General features: G+C 30.7%; 1 protein-coding gene across 2 annotated transcripts in view; it reads left to right on the top strand.

The window, feature by feature from the left end:
- The window catches only part of LOC127726391 (allene oxide synthase-lipoxygenase protein-like), a 40,845-nt gene that overhangs the window by 3,659 nt on the left and 16,966 nt on the right, over positions 1 to 20,220 (top strand). The window contains exons 1-9 of one of the 2 annotated variants that reach the window (XM_052233790.1): positions 462 to 681; positions 3,028 to 3,076; positions 6,891 to 7,353; positions 11,004 to 11,048; positions 13,214 to 13,348; positions 15,360 to 15,457; positions 15,744 to 15,879; positions 16,850 to 16,945; positions 19,908 to 20,004. In XM_052233790.1, the coding sequence (XP_052089750.1) occupies positions 15,763 to 15,879; positions 16,850 to 16,945; positions 19,908 to 20,004 (310 nt within the window). In that variant the 5' untranslated portion in view covers positions 462 to 681; positions 3,028 to 3,076; positions 6,891 to 7,353; ... (2 more) ...; positions 15,360 to 15,457; positions 15,744 to 15,762. Of the gene's footprint in view, positions 1 to 461; positions 682 to 3,027; positions 3,077 to 6,890; positions 7,354 to 11,003; positions 11,049 to 13,213; positions 13,349 to 15,359; positions 15,458 to 15,743; positions 15,880 to 16,849; positions 16,946 to 19,907; positions 20,005 to 20,220 lie in introns of those variants that run through there. The other variant, XM_052233791.1, reaches the window with a different exon arrangement.

Below are 20,220 nucleotides of genomic sequence, written 5' to 3'. Positions count from 1 at the left end.
TTAAGACCCCCGCATCCACCTTAATGGCACTACATAGATAAAACCAGAGGATTTAAATATCTAATAAATTGTTAAAAAAACAAGAGTACCGAACATCCTTAACAGATTGCAGATATGGTAATGGATTTCTATTGTTTTGTTTTTCTTTATTGATGGGTCGATGGCTCATTGACATTTTCTCAGCATCTGTTTTTTTAATGTATATGGATTTAAGATATGGATGAGGTTCATTGTAGATATTCCTTACTATATGTTCACAAATTATTTCTGTAACATTGTATTCTGACATTATACGAAGGATTTCAGCTGTACTTAAACCTTTTAATATAGTTATTCAAATTTATATCATATATCTGACCATAGTTTATCTTATTGCTATCTTATAGCATGTATGTATCTGTATGCCCCACAAGGGCTCCGAATTTGAAAATAAAATATGATTAAAGTTTAATGTTTAATATACGCATAAATGATTATTTTAAAACGGATTTTACAAGACATTTAAAAAAAAACATGCGACTCGATCAGCCAATAAAAATGAGGGAATATATTTAGATGTATATTTAAATGTATATAACTGCACCCATCGTGTCAGTGTGAGAAAGCATTCAGAACAATTCAGCATCATTCGACATATTGTTGTATTCATAACAAAGAGGAAACAATATCTGATATTTCCAGGTAAATAAAAAATTATAACTTACTTACAGTAAAAACAAACCCTTCATTTAGTTTTTGTATATCTTTGTATTCAACACTTTCCCGCTAGTAGCATCTTTTGGATATTTAAAATCGAATAGGTTTTAAGATTGTTCAAGCCAGAATATAAAAAAAGCAATTACGTCAAAGTTCTTTTCTGCAAAAAACTAAAGAAACGATCTTTTTTATCTACTGAATGAATACAAAGGTTAAAAGTTTGACAATCAAAATGTACACTGAATAGATAGAACTTTATCAGGAAATTTGAATATACATGCATGCTAATTAAGAGGTTGTAGTGAAAAAAACTAAGCAACTTTAGAAAAATACGTCAAGAAATGATGTGGGAAATACAAAAGTTTAGTTTGGAGCTGTAATTGAAGACTTCTAGAATGTAATATCAACTAAAATGAATCATTATGAACAACTGCCATTATTTGAATTTTCAATTAATTCCAAACAACAACGTTTATGAACATTACAGTTACCTATAAAATAAATGATAGTTTGTAAAAAAAAAAAAAAAAAAAAAGAAGGCCATAGAATTTGTATAAAATAATTGAGACCAAGATTTCAAAGAAATTGAAAATAATATAAATGATAGGTGATACGTCTCATATAACTATATTGAACGACGAGATGCTTTTTCATCCGTACGAAATGAGCTCCTTACTTTTATTTGTCACCTTAATGTCATATCAGATATTTTTGTATCATCAATAACAAATGACATGTTGTTTTGGATTGAGAAATAAAAGATCCCAGCTTTTGATTATTACTTTGAACGCACAAAGCTTAGATAGTGTACGTTTTTCATCCGGAGAAAACCAAAAAATTTAAAGATTTTGACTAAAATCCATCGTTTTTTTGGTGGTTATTAGCAAACCTGGTGGGACTGTAATGTGGTTTTTTTTTTGTATTGTGATGAAAAAAAATGTATGTTGCTGCATGACAGACTTTCTTTATGGATGGTACAAATTTATGTTTTATATACAACATAAATACAATTTAAATATGACGTTTTTACATTTGAAAATAGCACGATTGACTTAACATTGGATAATATGTAAGAAAAAATAAACAAATTAAAAAAATATGAAATGTTTAAATTAAAAAATATTGAATTTTCAATTGCCGTTGTCATTGTGTATGAACAAGATTATAACAATTCATTTGTTTGTGACAAGCTCTAACCTAATTATGCAAATGTACCTTATTAGTAGATGTTGGAATTCACGCCAGTTTTAAGTTTTCTGATTGGAAGTAAATACATTTTTGTATTGTGCAACCGTAGATAGGATAAAAAAATAGTTTATATCTTTTTTACTAAAAGGCAGAGGCTTTATTAGGGCCAGTAATGGGCCCCTCAAACTACAAAGATATTAAAATTATTTGACAGTTTTGATTATTCTGCAGGCATGTCAATTGTGATGTCACTTTGCCGTCATAAACATATTGAAATTGCCATATTTGACAAAAGTAGCCATTTTAAAACCATTTAAAAAATTAAAAAAAAAAAAAAAAAAAACTTTGAGCCAAGGCCAAACAAAACAAAACATTACACGCAAAAATTCATTGTTTATGATTGTTTATAAAATACATTGTAGGGCAAAACGTTCCACTGGGGGAATTTTAAGTATTAATGACAAAATCGCGGAATGATAATTTTTCAGCAATTTGTTTTGAAATCAAGAAGTCTGATGATAGCTTAAATGCAAATATTAAAAATCAAAACCAGGAATACTGATGTATACGGGACTTATGTCAAATTAACATGTAAATGATATTAAGTGGTAGATTTATAATAATAAGTTTTGATTATCGAATTGATGAGATCAAAAGTGGCCCATTTGTTCTTCTCCTTTTAGGTTTTTATAATTGTTTTATCGTAGCCCAACCTCAAGCAAAGGCCATGTGATATTCACATATCATATGTTGGTTTTGTTTTTTCTTTTACTTTTGACAGAAAGTTGAATTTAAATATCCTCCTTCGAACTACGGTCGGTTCATTTATTTTCGTGGATACCAATTTTCGTGAAATAAGCAAAACATGTATTTTCGTTGATATTTGATTTCGTGGTTTTACAAAATTCTGCAAACATGCCTATATAATATTTGAACTTCGTTGAAAATTGTTCACCTGCTACTACGAAATCAATAATAATAAATCTACAGTATTCAAAGTAAAGATTTGTTAAAAAGCCTACGACTTCACAAATTTATATACAATACTTGAAGATCTAAATCGTCCGTTTATAAAAATGACAAATCTTGGCGAAAGTGCATCCTTACTTAGAATTATATATATATATATATGTATATTTTTAGTTTTGGAAAAGAAATTGTCAAATAGTCATGTCGAATAGCAAGAGCAAAGGTAAGGTGAACCATATTTCTTCTATCATTTACTTTATCTCAATTCTCTATCATTACCATACAATTTAAGAGATTTAAGAAGGGCATAAAAAAAAAACGATTACACGGATTGTTTACTTCTAGTCATTCAATTTGCAAGATGTACATGGAAAGTGTGTCCATTTTTCCTACATTGCTTTAACTTTCTAAATCACGATTAACTATCCTTCCAAAAACATATACAATCTAATCATATACTTGAATCAATTTATAGTTAATCTGTTTATAAATCAGATCTAAACCACACGGAAATACGATAGGTACAGAAATATATAACTGCATAGTATGTGCATTGTTGCTTGTGATTTAAAGTTCAAAATCATCGATGTAATCGGTGACTTTTTTAATAGTATGTCAAGAATGTCATTCCTATAGACTATATTACCTTTTGGGTATCATGTTGATAAAACCACAATAAGACAGAGTCACTCAAGCATTTAACGATCATGTTAATGATGTTATACATATGAGAAGGGAGATAAAAGGCAAACGTTTAATTGACAAAACAAAATCAAAATACATATTCAGGATATCATACAATCTTTTGTAGTAGACAGTTAACAGCATAGCTGCGTTTAGAAAGCTAAATAAGGAATTGAACGACGACATATTCAAAGACATCTTTTAATTTTTAATGTCAGTGAAAAAGCTTTCCGCCATAGGCCAAATAACGTGATTTAAACATGTTAAAACAATTAAAGGTCAAAGTACGGCTTCCAACAATTTGATTGAGACAACAGATACAAAGTCACGACCTAAAAGTAGTTTCGACTATAAATTAGTTAGGGCTGTTTTCCTGTGTCGTGTAGAAACGGTTTAAAAAGAAAACCCAACCTTCAACGATACCAGACTAAAGAATTGTTACCGTGACATGCGTTTTGTCTACACCAGAATCATTAGTGGCCGCGATAAGACACAATTTGAAGGCCGTATCAAATACGAATTGAAGAGTATTTAAACCATAAATTCAGAAAAACTAAGCCAAATTCGGCTTACCTATTTATGCGTAAAATTTTAATGTTCGATTTTGAATATTTTTTTAACAAAAAAAAGCAGTATCAATGATATTTCATATCAATACATAAGTACTGACTTCTCAGCTGGTGTTTCATTTTTTCATAGGGGTTATTGGTGTGTGATCTAGATCCAGGCCGATGATACACAAGCTTTACATAAAAGTCATTAAGTCAGTTCCTTAGTTAATCTGCCAAGTTTAAAAATCGATAACTTCTAGAAAAATATGTTTAATCATATAAGCTGTCATTCAAAATCTTTAGCTACATAACACTTTCAAGTATCATTGCATTAAATAGTCCTATCGAAAAATAATCAAAAATAATGAAAACGGAACTAAATGTGATCACAAAAAGTAGTTGACAAAAAATAATTGACAAAATACAAATTGAGGTGAAAATACCGAGGGACTCACGCTCACTCTAAAAGAAGCGAGACCGCTAAAGATGAGTCTTATGTCGACAAATCGCGCGTCTTGTGTACCAAATTATAAGCCTGGTACATTTGATTAGCTTTTACATATGCATATGTGGAATTCTTCAACAGAAAAACACCAACTTTGACTTCATTTCTGCAATTATTAATATGAAGTATATTTTTGATATATCTGATAGATATATATCTTGTAATCATTTTACAGATTTATTTTCACAAACATCGTGAACTCATTTATCATGTTATATATGCTCTACATTTTATAAGTGACCCGCATAAATATTACCCCATGATACATGTAATAAGAATAATAATAATATATATAGATCTGATTTATGAATGAAAAGGGTATAACAAATCGGAAAAAGTGTTGAAAAATGTACTGAAGGTAAGGTTTGCGTACACAGGGAGTTAACTCGAATTCAACTAATTAAACTAACGAGGGACCCGCTATTTTGAATTGCTTGGATCAACAAATGTTCGATCACTAAAGTATTATCGAAAATAAAACAACACCTATCTCAAAATCGCCGTTTTGATGTGATTTCATTCAAATTTGAATCGTAGAAGTAACATAATAACCTTCAGTTTGTATGACGTCACGTTTAGCCATGACGCCTTTGCACCAAAATCATCAATGAAGTTTCGCGGAATTTTATTTTCTTTCAAATCTATACATTTGTTCAAGCTCTAACGTATTATTTCTTTTTGTAATGCATTAAAATCGGAATAACAGTACTGTAGTTGAAGAGTTACCACCGTCAATTTTGATTTGACGGTCGCAAATGTCTGTTTTACTGCTTCCGCTACGTGCGCCAGTAAAACTGCATTTGCGACCATCAAATCGCCAGTTGACGGTGGCAACTCTTTAACTACAGTACCGTTATTCCTTAGGTGAACTTCATTGAACTGATTTTATATTATTAACGTATGTGAAAGATTTTCATATTACAGGTCTACATAACCACATCACTTATTATATGAACAATACATATACAGCTGGTCATTTGTGTATCCTGGCCATCTTCTGTTTCGTCTATCCCCATGTATAAGAGCATGCAGTTCGTTTGTTTGGTCAAAGAGTCCAAATCTGAACATGGTGTAACAAATGGACAAATCATACCAGTAATCTGTCTTTCTCCTACAGGGCTTTTTCCTGCTTAGTCATAAATATTTGTATAATATTTGTAAGTGTCCAGATTGAAATGAATGGAATAAACACGGCTGCTGTACATGACTTTAATAGTCAAAACTGATGTTTTTTCATCCAATTGCTGCATACAAACAATTTACCAAACATGGGGAAATTTTCATTACTTTGAATTGTAATCAGAATGTTATCCTAAGATTCAAAATATGTACCTTTGATAACTATTTACAGTTTGAAGCACTGAAGGAAAATAAGTGTTAAAACTTTCTTTCAAAATCAGAGACTTGTACATGTAATACACAAGTATGACCATAATAAAACACCTTCCCTTCCGACTGATAGATGTGGGCATAAAAGGTAAGTTAATCACTATTTCTCTCATTGGTTATGATCAATCCTAAAGTGTTACAAGACAAAATGATTCTTTGAAAAAAGATGCGATCAAAGATGACTGTCAATGTGAAATCTTCTTTGCAGATCCACAAAAAACGTATTTTTGCGTTTCACTGAGATGACATGATTAATATATAAAGCGCATTCCCGTGAAATCGAGTTCGGGGACATATGTTTTGGCTTTTTGTTGCCTTGGCAATGGTTTTATTTTATCCCCCCCCCCCCCAAACAAATCTTGTTTTTAGTACTTTTTTATGAACTTTTGAATTAAAATTTATTATTAATGAATGGACCACAATTCATCATACTGTTTTAATAAGTTTTATTTTTCTATTGTCACTTGCATACATTATTTATTAAGAAGAGTTCAAAAAACAATTTCACATAAAAACGTCAAAAATCGCAATTTTGATATTTTCACACATAAAAAAAAAAAAAAAAAAACGGGACGGGCGATATTCGATTTTTTTTCATTAAATGATCGGGTTCTCCTCCCTGAACAAAATGATATATCATATTGGTATGATATCACTGAGAAAAAAAATCCAGGTATCATGCAAACCTTACCTCAATGTCTTTTTATTCACTATTGTAATTCGTATATGACTGATGTTAGGATGAAAACCTTGTGAAAAGATGAAATAATCTTCAAAAACAAGACCGACTGAGTTACTATACAAATAAAGTGTCAACAATCGGTATGGTTTTTCAAACTCTGAATTAAAAAGAAGCAAAATATATTTTTTACTCATGCGAATGGATTATATGCTTTTAAAAATTTCAGGTACAATTGCAAAGTATAAGATAACGGTTCAGACTGGAGACAAAAAGGGAGCTGGGACGCATGCGCATGTCCATATAATACTTTATGGAAAAGATGAAACACAAACAAAAGAATGCAAGCTTTCTAACTTTTTAAAAAGTGATTTTAAAAGAGGTAAGTTGGAAAGCTTTTCTATCAAATCTGAAGTTCACATTTCCGAAGTCCAGAAATGGAGCTGTGGAGAGACAACAATGGGTCGAGTGCTAACTGGTATCTAGATTTGATTGAAGTCACCAATAAGGGAAACAGTTTCACAACTATATTTCCAGCATTGAAATGGATCAAAGAAAACCATCATTACTTTTTCGTAAATGAAACAAGTTTACCCCAAAACGACCCAATGAAAGAATCAAGAAGGTTAGAGATGCAGGTCTTACATAAGGAATATCAGTTAGAGGTTAAGATACCCGGACTACCTGCTCAGGTAAGGTTATTTTTATGTAAAGAAGACAGTAGTTTACGTATGTTATAATTTCGTTAATTGATTTGAAAAAGAACAAAAAATGATAAAAATTGCATGAAATCGAACAGAAGCTAAACTGTGTGTGTTGACAAGACAGGCGTCTCCTGCTGTACATCAACACACGGCCTTCAATGAGAAAAAATACCTATAGTTAGCTTCCTGCGACCAACGACAATCACTGAATGGATGGTTACTGAATTTGGACAGACATACACCGGTTAGACAATTATCCACCAGAAACAAAATGACTTAGATGTAAGCATTTATTGGTAACAGACGGTCATCATCAATGAGCAAAACGCATACATAGAAAGCAGTATTTGAAATTCTGAACGCAACTACAGACACGGACATAGCAATCGAGTTTAAATACATAAACAACATAAGATGTAAAATTGGACCAAGTGATCATCTCCTTTATTTTTTCTTATGTTTATACATGATCCATTTAAATAAAATTGAGAATGGAAATGGGGAATATATCAAAGAGACAACAACCCGACCAAAGAACAGTTTTCTTTTAGATTAACTTAATTTTACATTCAAAACCTACGATGCAAAATGAGCTCAGGAGCCCGAAATTGTTTTTGCTTTATCCTCTCTTCACGACAGATGTGTTGCTGTTCTATCAGACAAAGTCTCAAACAACATTGTATGTGTATGCAAAAAGCCTTATTTGGATCGTCGAACTAGAGAAACGGGACGGTCGATATTCGATTTTTTTTCATTAAATGATCGGGTTCTCCTCCCTGAACAAAATGATATATCATATTGGTATGATATCACTAAAAAAAAAATCCAGGTATCATGCAAACCTTACCTCAATGTCTTTTTATTCGCTATGATAATTCGTATAGGACTGATGTTAGGATGAAAACCTTGTGAAAAGATGAAATAATCTTCAAAAACAAGACCGACTGAGTTACTATACAAATAAAGTGTCAACAATCGGTATGGTTTTTCAAACTCTGAATTAAAAATGTGTATGTGTATGCAAAAAGCCTTATTTGGATCGTCGAACTAGAGAACTTCGAGTCACAGCAAAACCCACATTTACATCTACATCATTAATGAAAGAACCTATCTTTGTGTACTCGATATTGAAACTTCAAAAAACTCATAATGAAGAGCCTGGTTGTCAAGATGTTCGCTTAAATATCTTTCTCATGTCCTTACCATAATTATTTCTTCAATAGAATATGCAACAGAAATATTGGGATGATACATATGCAACCAGCGATATCAATCAGATATGAATAAGTTGACCGATATAATGCGTCAGTGTCTCAACTGACTACAGACATCGATTTACGATATTTGAACATCGGTGTACTACTATCGCTTGATTTTTAAAAACAAAAAATATTATTAAGATAGCAATACAGTCGATTATCAAATAAGTGCATGCCAGAGACTGGAGACCATATGACAACTCCTTAATAAACGTGACAAATGTTCTATGGTCTCTGGTTCTTTGTGTATATTCTTTTTAAAAAAGTAAAGTAGTAGTTCCTAAAATTATATGGATATTGAAACCTATATTGTGTTTTAATGTGTTTTGTAAATGAAGCTTCTATTTTTTCCACCTAAATCTAGTCATTTACAAATGGTTTTCTTATTTTCCATTGCAGCCATACATGTAATAACATTTTTTTTATTCAAATCTTGTTAATGTTCTTTAAACTTGTCTATGATTCAAAGAAATTACTTATATTAAACGGTAGCATTGTTTGAGATACACAGACAGACGAACAATATTTTCACGAAGTCAGTTTAATATTTTTTGGGAGTTTTAAAGAAGAAGAGAGGCGAAAAAATACCAAAGGGACATTCAAACTCACAAGTCGAAAATAAACTGACAACGCCATGGCTAAAAGAGAAAAAGACAAACAACAGCACACAAAATGCAACATAGAAAACGAAAGACTGAGCAACAAGAACCTCACCAAAAACTTGGTCTCAGATCACATTCGAGAAAAGGGGACGGGATTGTAGTAACGACAATTATAACATATCTTTCTCATATCTAACATATATAATCCATAACGGTCAACCAACTCGTGATGGTGTCAGCAAAATTTACGAAGAAATGATTTCAACTTCCCCACTTGGAACTTTTGGTTTAATGAATTTCTTGTGAGCAGCAGCCCTGTATTAAGGAAATCATGTTAAGAAAAACAAGCCATGTAATATCGTATCAACTGTGAGATATATACTTCGTATGCAGGCGCTGCTGGAATGTTGCCACATAGAAATGGAAAGTTCACAATTAGGAAGCTATTGTGTCGTAAAGTTTTGTTTCCAGCCGACCCTCATTGTCAATTTTCAGATAATCTTAAGATGTAAGTCCAGATATAAGGCAGACTTGACTGTATCTGTTGTATCTTTTTTTGCAAGTTCGATGGGATAGATGCTTTCAAAATAATAACAACATTTTGAAATATTTATATATGATTAGTGAGAGCATCATCTATATAGCGGAAAGTGAAGTTAAAAAAAACTGCGAACTGTTGTTTTTCTTCTTATAAGTTCCTGTATGCAGTCAGCCTCATATAAATAAAGGAACAAATCGGCAGGAAGAGAAGCACAGTTGGTTCTCACGAGAATGTCAATTATTTGTTTTGAAAACATGTCCTCCAAACGTAACAAATATGTTTTCAATTAAGAAATCAAGCATCTTGATAACGTCAGTTTCAGAGAATTGTTTTTTGAATCAGAGTGATTTTTTTAACGATTTATCTCTCCTTAAGATAGGATAAGATACTTGTAGAGAGAAGCTATACTAATTTAGCTTACAGTTGGCAACCAGCATGTTTCATTTGTTGTAAGAAGATTTTATTTTCCTGTTATCATTTGCTTCTAATGCTGAAGGTGAATTTTTTCAATTTATCACGGAAACTGTTTATGCACATGTTACTTAATCGATATACTCATTTTGGAATAGTATGTCTTCTAACATAAATATCCTTATCTTCATCACTATTTTCATCATGCTATTTTATTGTGATAATGGTATATTTAATAGGGGCAGTAAGCAAAACTACATACATACTAAAGTCATACGTACATAGAATTTCCGATTACAAAAAAATGTTTTACCATGTTGACATTGCACCCTATTTACATTTTTAAAATATATAAAATCAGTATCAGTTGGAACCACTTTTCAAAGGGTCTTTTATGCATCCAAAACATGAAAAAAAGTCAACCAGACAGCTATCAGTCAAAGACCACATGACTCACATGTAAGGAACTTACGATTACTGATTGCCCTTCAACTGTGTGCAAAACCAATTATGTAAAGTAAGTTAAATAACGCAATAACGCGCCAACAGAAATGATTTAATTTTCAAAAAATTTCAATTCCATGACGTTAGTTTTTGATTTACAATGCATTTATGATGTTGGCGTCAGTCTTTAGAACTGCAAATTGTCCTGACTGAAACAGAGAAAATATACCTTTTCGTAGCTGAAACGTTGGCATTAATAAGTTGAAACGAGAAATAATTGTTATTTGATTAAAACTTGCATTTAAAGAAACTTGTATTATTAATTTATATCTGACATAGCATATGGCCTATAACTTTGATACTAAATGTTTATATTTTTAGGTTAAAATGTTACCGGAAGACGAGACATTTTCATGGCATTATTTTGTAAGTTTAGCATTTGCAAACGTTAAATTTAGATAAAAAAAAAACTAAAATTTGCTTGAAATGACGAAATTTCGGTTCTGGTGGATAATTGTCTCATTGGCAATCATAGCAATGATTTTTCTATGTATTGCTGATATTCAGTTATTTTAACTTGTTAAGGGGATATTTTTCCCAGACATCTAAATGAAATTTTGAATTTAATCTGTTGAATTCTAACTGATTGTTAAGTTCTGAAAAGATATTAAATCATTTTTAAAATTTTACAAGACCAATTGGCGCATTTAATCCTGACTATGTATGTGGCGGAGTTTAATTTGATTTATACATTTTTTGTATACATTTTAATTTTCACGGTTTTATATAGAGAGACAATATCAGTGTACACTACTTTTGACATTTAGTTTTTTGTTAAATGGATTGTATATTTGAATGATGATATTTGTGTACTTTCGGGTTATTTAACAGATGAAAAAGATTAAATAAACATCAACCAACTCAACGAATTCAAACTGATAGTGTAAGTAAGTTAGGGGAAACATTCGTCTGTTCTACTGGAGATTTCCAATAAAATAATATTACCCGACATAACCGACGTATCATACCGTTTCCCTGCCAATTGCATTTAAGCATGACGAAGGGACATACACTGCGTAATTTGTTTGCTCGTTAAATACACATATTATTGTTGGAAATATTTTATTTAAAAATCAAATTATGCTATCTTTACATGTTATGTTATTAAATCAGGAAAGGATTTTTTTTACAACAACCGTTTAGGAGAATAATTAATCTAGTTACTTGTAATCAATTGCACCGATCATTACTTGTTCATTTCCCTTTATAGCTACCCATATATTTAATTCTTAATGAATAAAATTTTACAACCACTAAATAGAAATTTAATTTGAACAATTAAATCTGAAGCGAGATGATAATCTCATATTTTATTAGTTTTTATAAGTTATAATCCATGTATACATGTAGTTAAAAGCAAGTTTTAAACACAACCGAACGTAAAAGGTGTACACTAATTACTTCTTTGGCATATTTCAAGATACTTTTGTCTGATACAGAAAATCCGATAATTGATGCAAATATCGGATAGAACTTGTATAGAATTTAAAAAAAAAATGCAATTATGAGGATGCGTATTCCAGACTCACAAAAAATAAGTAATTAACAAATAAACGTGTTGTTATTCTCCTTCTTGACTTTAATTATAAAGATTACTTTTTGTATGTGTTCTAGGAAGAGTCTTCATGTGTACTCATAAATGGTTTTCATGCAATTTGCGACTTTCATCTTAGAAACACACGTCTGAAAACGGACATAAATGAAATGTTTCATTGGATTTTTGACAAGTATAATCCTTGTACTTTGATGCAAAACCTATCATAGAGTATAACACATTGCTCTAATGTACGCTGCAATTGTAAAAATAGTTAACTTATTCAAATATTACAAAATAATGCTGATTTGATTGATAAAAATGAACAGATTAATATAATCTAGACACTTTAGTGCAGACAGGTCACTTGATATGTCAATAAGACGTCATAAATATCAGGAACCTTCAATTTCAGGTTAAACCAAATCGATCGTTTTGATTTTTAATTTACACAAATTATTCTTGTAGAAATCTTCAAACCTCCATATAAAGCAAACTCAAACTTTTCAACAAATATAAACACGTATACAAAGTAGATCTTGTTTGGTTAATTAACCACTGTATATTCTTTATCGGTTAACGTAATTTGATCATCGGTAACATTTTATTTGTACTTTGATTTGGTACAGGCACCACTAGCATTTGGCGTGGTGTAGCATATAGTGAGCATCAAATCATCCTCTAACATGAGACAGTTAACGTTGTGATACTACACAATATAAGATGAAAATGTTAAATTCAAAAGGAAAAAAAAAGGAATCTTTCAGATCGGTTGTGACCAGAAAAGCAAATCATAAAAGGATGCAAAGCATAAGAGACTTCACACTCATTTCAGTAACATTCAACTGTCTCCCACGTTCAACAGATTTACTGAACATTATTATTTACAGGAAGTCAAACATTTGTTGAAATCTATATAGCATAAATGAATTGAAAGACTAAATAGGAAATGCTTAGATGTCCAAAAATAATTAAGAAGAATTTTCGCTGTTTACAGGCTGACGTTTTGCTTTCGAAACTCGCAGAATATGGAATAGAAAGCATTAAACTGACGAAAAAGGGAAAAGAAAAAGAATGGAAGAAAGTTGACGACGTCAAAACAGTGTATACTAAAGTGTTTGGAATTCCACAGGTAACGACTTATACATGTTATAGATAAAATAGTTACTTACATCTTCCTACGAAAGTGAGTTAAAAAAATATGTATACATCCGCTGATCGCATATCTTCATACTATAGAAAATCTTTGACATGAAATACTGGTATCTTGATTTAACTTACAATGTAAAAATCCTCTTTTTCTGTTTGGTTCGTGTTTCACACTCGTAAGTATACATATGTCAAGAGTATTTTGAGAACATGTCTGTCGTTTTGTTGTTGCTTTTTTTTCGTGTATTTTGCCTTGATAATTACAGTTTTGAATTCCACTTGTTATGTTCCACTTGTTTTGAAAAGAAAGAATAAGTATAATAAAACAGTGTCAAAATGTACCAGCTTCTACATCAATTGGTTTGAAAACTGCAACACAAATTGAGAAACAAGATTAATTAAATCTTAAATGTCTTAACAATACTTAAAAACCACAGTCTGATAAAACCACTGAACGACTGAACATGACTGTAATATATTGTTTAGTTTTTTAAGAGCTTTTTAGATCAATTTGACTGTTTAGTTGAAAATTTAGTTTAAAAGTGATTAATCATACCAATTTTACTTCACCAGATGTTAATTCGGTTTTAACGTTTCTATTCAGTGATGCTAGATGACCTACTACTTCACAATCCAAATCTTTTTCAAACGTTTCAAAGCTGATAAAACAAAAATGGATCAAATATATCGCAAAATCAGAAATGGAATCAGAGAGGTAAATTTCCTGATTTCAAAAGATTTGTAAAATGTGATAACAGTAAATTTCATAAAAACAATATCCATTTCTCATACCGGTACCAGATTTACAGAACTAGCTAGCTTATGATACTCTCGGAAACTTATAGTCAAATGAGAGAGGCATCGACCACTGTTTTAATTATAAAAGAAATGTCAGAACACATGTCGACAATTAATTTCCAATTAGTAATGCTTTAAGCCATAATATGTGAAAACTTAAAATATTATACAAACATTTAGCTTGAAAAACCAAAAAGGACATACGTATTATCAAACCCGGACAAAAAAGTACTAACAAAAATACCGAGGTAATTAAAAAAAAGAGAATTTATTCTATAACATCTGACACAATCTAACGTTAGACTAAATAACCAACGGATGAATGGAAAACAATTGTCATATTCCTGACTTGGTACAGGCAATTTCGCGAAAATGGTTGGTTCAGCCTAGTTTTATAGATAACTATTTCTCTCACTTATATGACAGAGGTAAAAGGATGTCCTAACTTTTATAGCAGCAAATTTCAATAAAGCAATATTTTTTTTCCTTAAAAACACTAATGTATTGGCTTCCTTGATATTTAATCACAGCTGTATATCAAAACGGGTTACTTATATTTTTAAACGGTTATTTTGATCTTAACATCATCTGAAAAGTCTTGATCCTTAATTTAACCTTAAGTCTTGTTAAGAGTTGTAGTATTTTTTTAATATTTTATATTCATTGTCTTGTTGTAAGTTCAGTGCTGTTGATATATATATTTGGATTGCGGTCAACCTATTACTATTCAGTAGCTGTTAGACAATTCAGTATGGTTATGTTAGGTACAGGTAAATAACAACTACTGAACAATCTGAACATAGACAGCAAATATCAATTAAAAGCATGCAAATTTTCCGAAAAGTTCTGAATTTTATCAATAATTTGAGGAGCTTAAAAACCAAACATAAACAAAAAAAGAATAACCAAATTTATCAAAGTCATATTGCTTGAAGGAATTTAAAAATTAGTTTCTTAATAATGTCTAAATTTCTATTCACGGAGACTTTGAATAATGGTATGATATACATCATGACAGAACCGAAACTTGGACTACTGATTTGCAGATATCCTCGTGGTCTAGAAGTCCACCACTAGAGCTTATAAACGAAAATAACAATTAATGAATTATGTGAGTACGAAGCGCTTTACAAGATTTACGTTTATCATTCAAAGTAACATAAACAAAACTTGTTACTGTTTCCTGTCTGTTTCAGGGTTCAAAGTATTTCAACGATGATATGAAGTTCGGAAGACAGAGACTTAGCTGCCTGAATTCATTACTAATAGAAATGTGCACTGCGATACCCTAAAAGTAAGCTTGGTTTGACAAATATTTGATATAGGATGAAGTCAGCATTATCAGTCTTCTAAATACTATTATTTATTTTTCGAATTTTATTTTATTTTAATTAATTTTGTTTTTCTCCACCTATTGCATTTTATTTTAATTAATTTTGTTTTTCTCCACCTATTGCATTTTATTCAAAATTGAGACCCAAATGTACATCAAACTGTTTACCTGATGATATAATTTACCAAAATGAAAATCTTAAATTCAAATCTATTTCTAAAAATATTTTTATATTTCTATTTCATAGTTTTGCAGTCACAGAAGATATGATCAAACCGTTTCTAGAAGGCAAAACAATAAAACAAGCCATTGAAGGAAAAAAGCTCTTCATGACAAACTTGGCAATATTGGAAGATTGTCCAACTAGGACTGAAAATCTTAAAGTAAGTGATCATATAATGCTTATCAGTTTTACATAAAGGAGTGCGATATGTTGATTTACCAATTGAAACATTTTAATTGTATGTAGGTTCGTATCGTCGGTGATTTTTGCAGAGCAGGAGACGTATCTCTGATTTGCATATATCAGTTATAATATACTATATTAGTTAAAAGAATATCTTTATGTCAATGAAATTAATCTATATTATATCCAATTTTATATAGATTACATTAGCGAATTCAAATATCACTCAAACCATAATTGTCTCAAAAATATCAAATTAACAGAAAGATGATGATAAAACATATTTTGTAAGAAAATTCATGTAGTTAACAAACTAATAGCAACATTTTAGAACAACTATTAAAATAAACTTGAAATGGGTTAGATATGTTATATGCACAAAAACGTAGCAAAGTGGAGACACAGTTAGCGATGAAAAACATCTTTGCTGATGATGGTACAACAAGAAAAGATCTTCGGATGCATGAAATTTATAACGCGAGTTGTTTTAATTTTTTGCATTACAATTGAACGTTGCGTTCGACTTTCTAGACAGAAATAAAACAAAACTGCAAGGTAAGGTGTGAATAAAGGAGATTAGAGCATATGTTTTGAGAAGCAATGAATCGACACAAATCAAATTTAAAGTCCAAGATGCAAGTGTCTATACACTATGGCATTCTATAAAATTGCTGTAGTTGAACAAGAAGAAATTATATTAAATAGAAACTATCAGGGATCTGTCATCAATTGCAAGTTTGAGAAATAGATAGAAGATAAGATACTATTTAAGACAAATGTGTGTGAGGTTCCATCAATAATGAATCTCATTAAACTGTTCCTTGAAGAAATATACAAGTGTTAACAAATAAAGGTCCAGCGAAGATTAACAGAACAATAAATAGTCAGGGACCGAAGCCCAAGAAGTAGAACACTATTACTGAACATTTCCCTTTTTGTTTTTGCAGATGACTTGTCCCTTGGCTCTGTTTTATTTTAACGATGCTAAACGTCTTATGCCAATAGCCATACAGCTGTTCCAAAAGAAAGGACCGAGTAACCCTGTAAGTGATTCTTTGTACAACTGTTTACAATTTCATCAGAATATCTGTGACATATGATATAAACGGAAATGACCATGACATAGAAAAAAAATTGATGTTTCTAAATCAATTAATTGGAGTATTTCCTGATTATACTAAGCTATGTGGACCATAATGGCCGACCTACTTTTCAAAATCTATATGATCTTTTCATGTACTGTTCACCTTATGTCATCTTCAAATGACAAAGGCCGTGAGTAACAAATTTATAAAAGCCTTATTACGTACTTTTCTACATAAAAGGGTCTTGGGACTGTTTTCAGCATATTACACTTAATTGTACATATGTATTTTTTTTAAATAAAACAATTCTTCATGATACATGGATGTAAATATTTGGTTGGATATAAAACGAATTGAAATCCATATTGTGCTTTGAAAAGAAAAAAATACCAACACTGATGACATAAAAAAACGTTTAACAATGACCTCTAAGTTCAAAATGATTTGTGTGATCTAAGAACATTGCCAAGCATTGAAATTTGCAGACACGTCGGTTTCAATATCCCATTACTTATCATTAAACAAACCATGCAACATTCACTACAAACCAGTAAAAGTCTGAAATGGCCTATATCTGTACTCGACTGTACTGATTTTTACTCGACCAGTCTGAATTGGTCTGAATTTTACTGGACATTACTCGACCCCAGTCTTAACCATACTCGACTGTACTGATTTGTACTTGACCCTTATCTTTGCCATTGAAAATAGTCTGAACTATTACTCGACCAGTCTGAAACAGTCTTAACCCATTCTCGACCTGTACTCGACCTATTTTTTTCAGTCTAAACCATACTCGACCAAAGGTCTGAACAATACCCGACAAGTCTGAACCATACTTGACCAAATAACCTCTACTTTTTCTAAATTTTAACTGTTAAAATAAATTTCTTTTTAACTGACATGACAACAGCCACAATAAAATAAAGATATATTATAAAAACATATTTTTACATTCTTACATGATTCTCAGATTTATCGAATAGAGATAGTTAAATCAAATTACCTTATATAATAATTTAATTATATTAATTTTAAAGTTTTAGAGTTTTGTTAAAAAAAGATTTTCTTTTACCTAAAAAACACACCTATACTGAGGGTATTTAACCTTATTAAGGTGCTTCTTCTTTGGCATGTATCTTTTTTTAAATTAATTTTCCTAAAAACCTTATTTTAGAAATATATCTATTATTATAATTTGGGATATATTATATACAATATATATCAAAAAGGGATAAAAATTAAAGAAATTAATAAAATTGTTCTTCTGATTAGTGGTGAAGTATAAAATAATACCTTCTGCTTGGAGCAAACTCATGAAAAGATCACACCTGGTCAGAGAGTATTAAATTCTAAATAACATTCATTCAAAATTCCAACATCCTATGAAACTTAAATTACAAGGCCTTTTGAATTCACTAGATAAGTAATACATGAGTTTAAGAAAAATAGGGCTTTCTTTTTACCTGTAAAACACACATGTACTGAGGTAATTAAACCTGCTTATTAAAGTGCTTCTTGTATGCCATGTCTTTAATTCTGACAAAAATTATTTAAATTTAATTGAAATAAATTTTTACTGTAACTTTGGAACACATTTCCTTTTTTAAAGGTTTATCACAGGATTACTATGAAAGTTCTATTATCATGATTATATCAAATTCTTGGTTTAACAAAACAAAGGTGTCATTTTTTAAATTTATTAAGTTATTTTATATGCTATTTTATATATATTTTAATAAAGAAAATGTTAACTGCATTATTAACTAAACTCAACTGACACCATAAATCTATACGAGGCTTAAGTTAATGGTGAAAAATGTCCAGTAACTATAAAATATACCTGAAACATTCAAAAAATTTTGAATAACATTAAAAATATTAGTCACAATTCAGTTTTGAGATTATTTGATCAGCTTGTTTTATTTTTATTTTAAAGGTGATATATATTATGTTTATAAGTGTTGATGAATATGGTGATGAAGTTATATTATGTTTATTGTGAAATTTTGGTTTCAATGCTATATTGAATACATTTTTAATTTCAAATTCTTGTTCGAATTTCTAGCAAGGGGAAATAGCTGTTGTTAAAAACAGTTCCTAAATTGATGAAATACAATAGATAGATACAAAAAATAGGTCTAGGTTGGTTAAGACTAGGTCGAGTATGGTTCAGACTAGGTCGAGTATGGTTCATACTAGGTCGAGATTGGTTCAGACTAGGTCGAGCATGGTTCAGACGCGTATAAAATGGTTACGTATAGGTCGAGTACAAGTTCAGACTGTTAAGTATAGTTCAGACTACACTCGAGTATTATCAAGTAAATTTCAGACCAATTCAGACTGGTCGAGTAAAAATCAGTACAGTCGAGTACAGATATAGGCCATTTCATACTTTTACTGGTTTGTAGTGATTGCGTTACAACATAGCTAGTAAGTCTAACTTGTTGATATTGTCTTTTGTTGTCCATGTTATGTTTTGTGACTTTTTTTGTTTTTTCTTCATCTTCCTATATTTTTTCCTTTCCACTTGTGAGTGAACTTTTTTATTTATTTAAATTTCAACATTACTTTCAATATTGATTGATTGACCGCCACTTTCAGCACAATTGTGCTATTTCGTGGTGGTCAGTTGGTATTGAAGCAAAAAGACGGAATACCTAGAGAGAATTAACACACCTTTGGTTGGAAAACTGACAATCCTTGTCAATTCAGAATGGAGTCGAGCGCACGTGCGTGATTCGAACTCACAATCTCAGCGTTAACATGCTAGTGATACAGTAGTTCTACTACTTAGACCACTCTGCCACTGAGGTCCCCTGTACTTGCAATATATAGCTACAAGGTTTGAATAATGATATCAGGGTTGTTTGATTTAAGACATTGAAATTGTTTTTGTATAAATGTCTTTATTCAACAGGTTTTCTTACCGTCAGATCCAGAGTACACCTGGATGTTAGCAAAGCTGTGGTACAATCTGGCTGATTCTACATATCACCAAGCTCTCACTCATCTAAGTATATAAAATTACTCTTACGAACATATATTTTAAACCTTTATAATGTACTAGGTAGATCATGATGTTTTAAGGAATTATCAACTAAGGTCAATAAACACAAACAAAAATACCTTTGCAGTGAGATATTGCTATTTTGTATTTTGACATTTTACAAATTGAACATAAAAATTATTGCATTTGGAATAGATGCTCTACAGATTATTACATTTATGTC

This window comes from Mytilus californianus, unplaced genomic scaffold (assembly GCF_021869535.1).
Source record: "Mytilus californianus isolate M0D057914Y unplaced genomic scaffold, xbMytCali1.0.p SCAF_17, whole genome shotgun sequence".
Lineage (NCBI taxonomy): Eukaryota > Metazoa > Mollusca > Bivalvia > Mytilida > Mytilidae > Mytilus > Mytilus californianus.
This window is presented reverse-complemented; position numbering and strand designations above follow the sequence as displayed.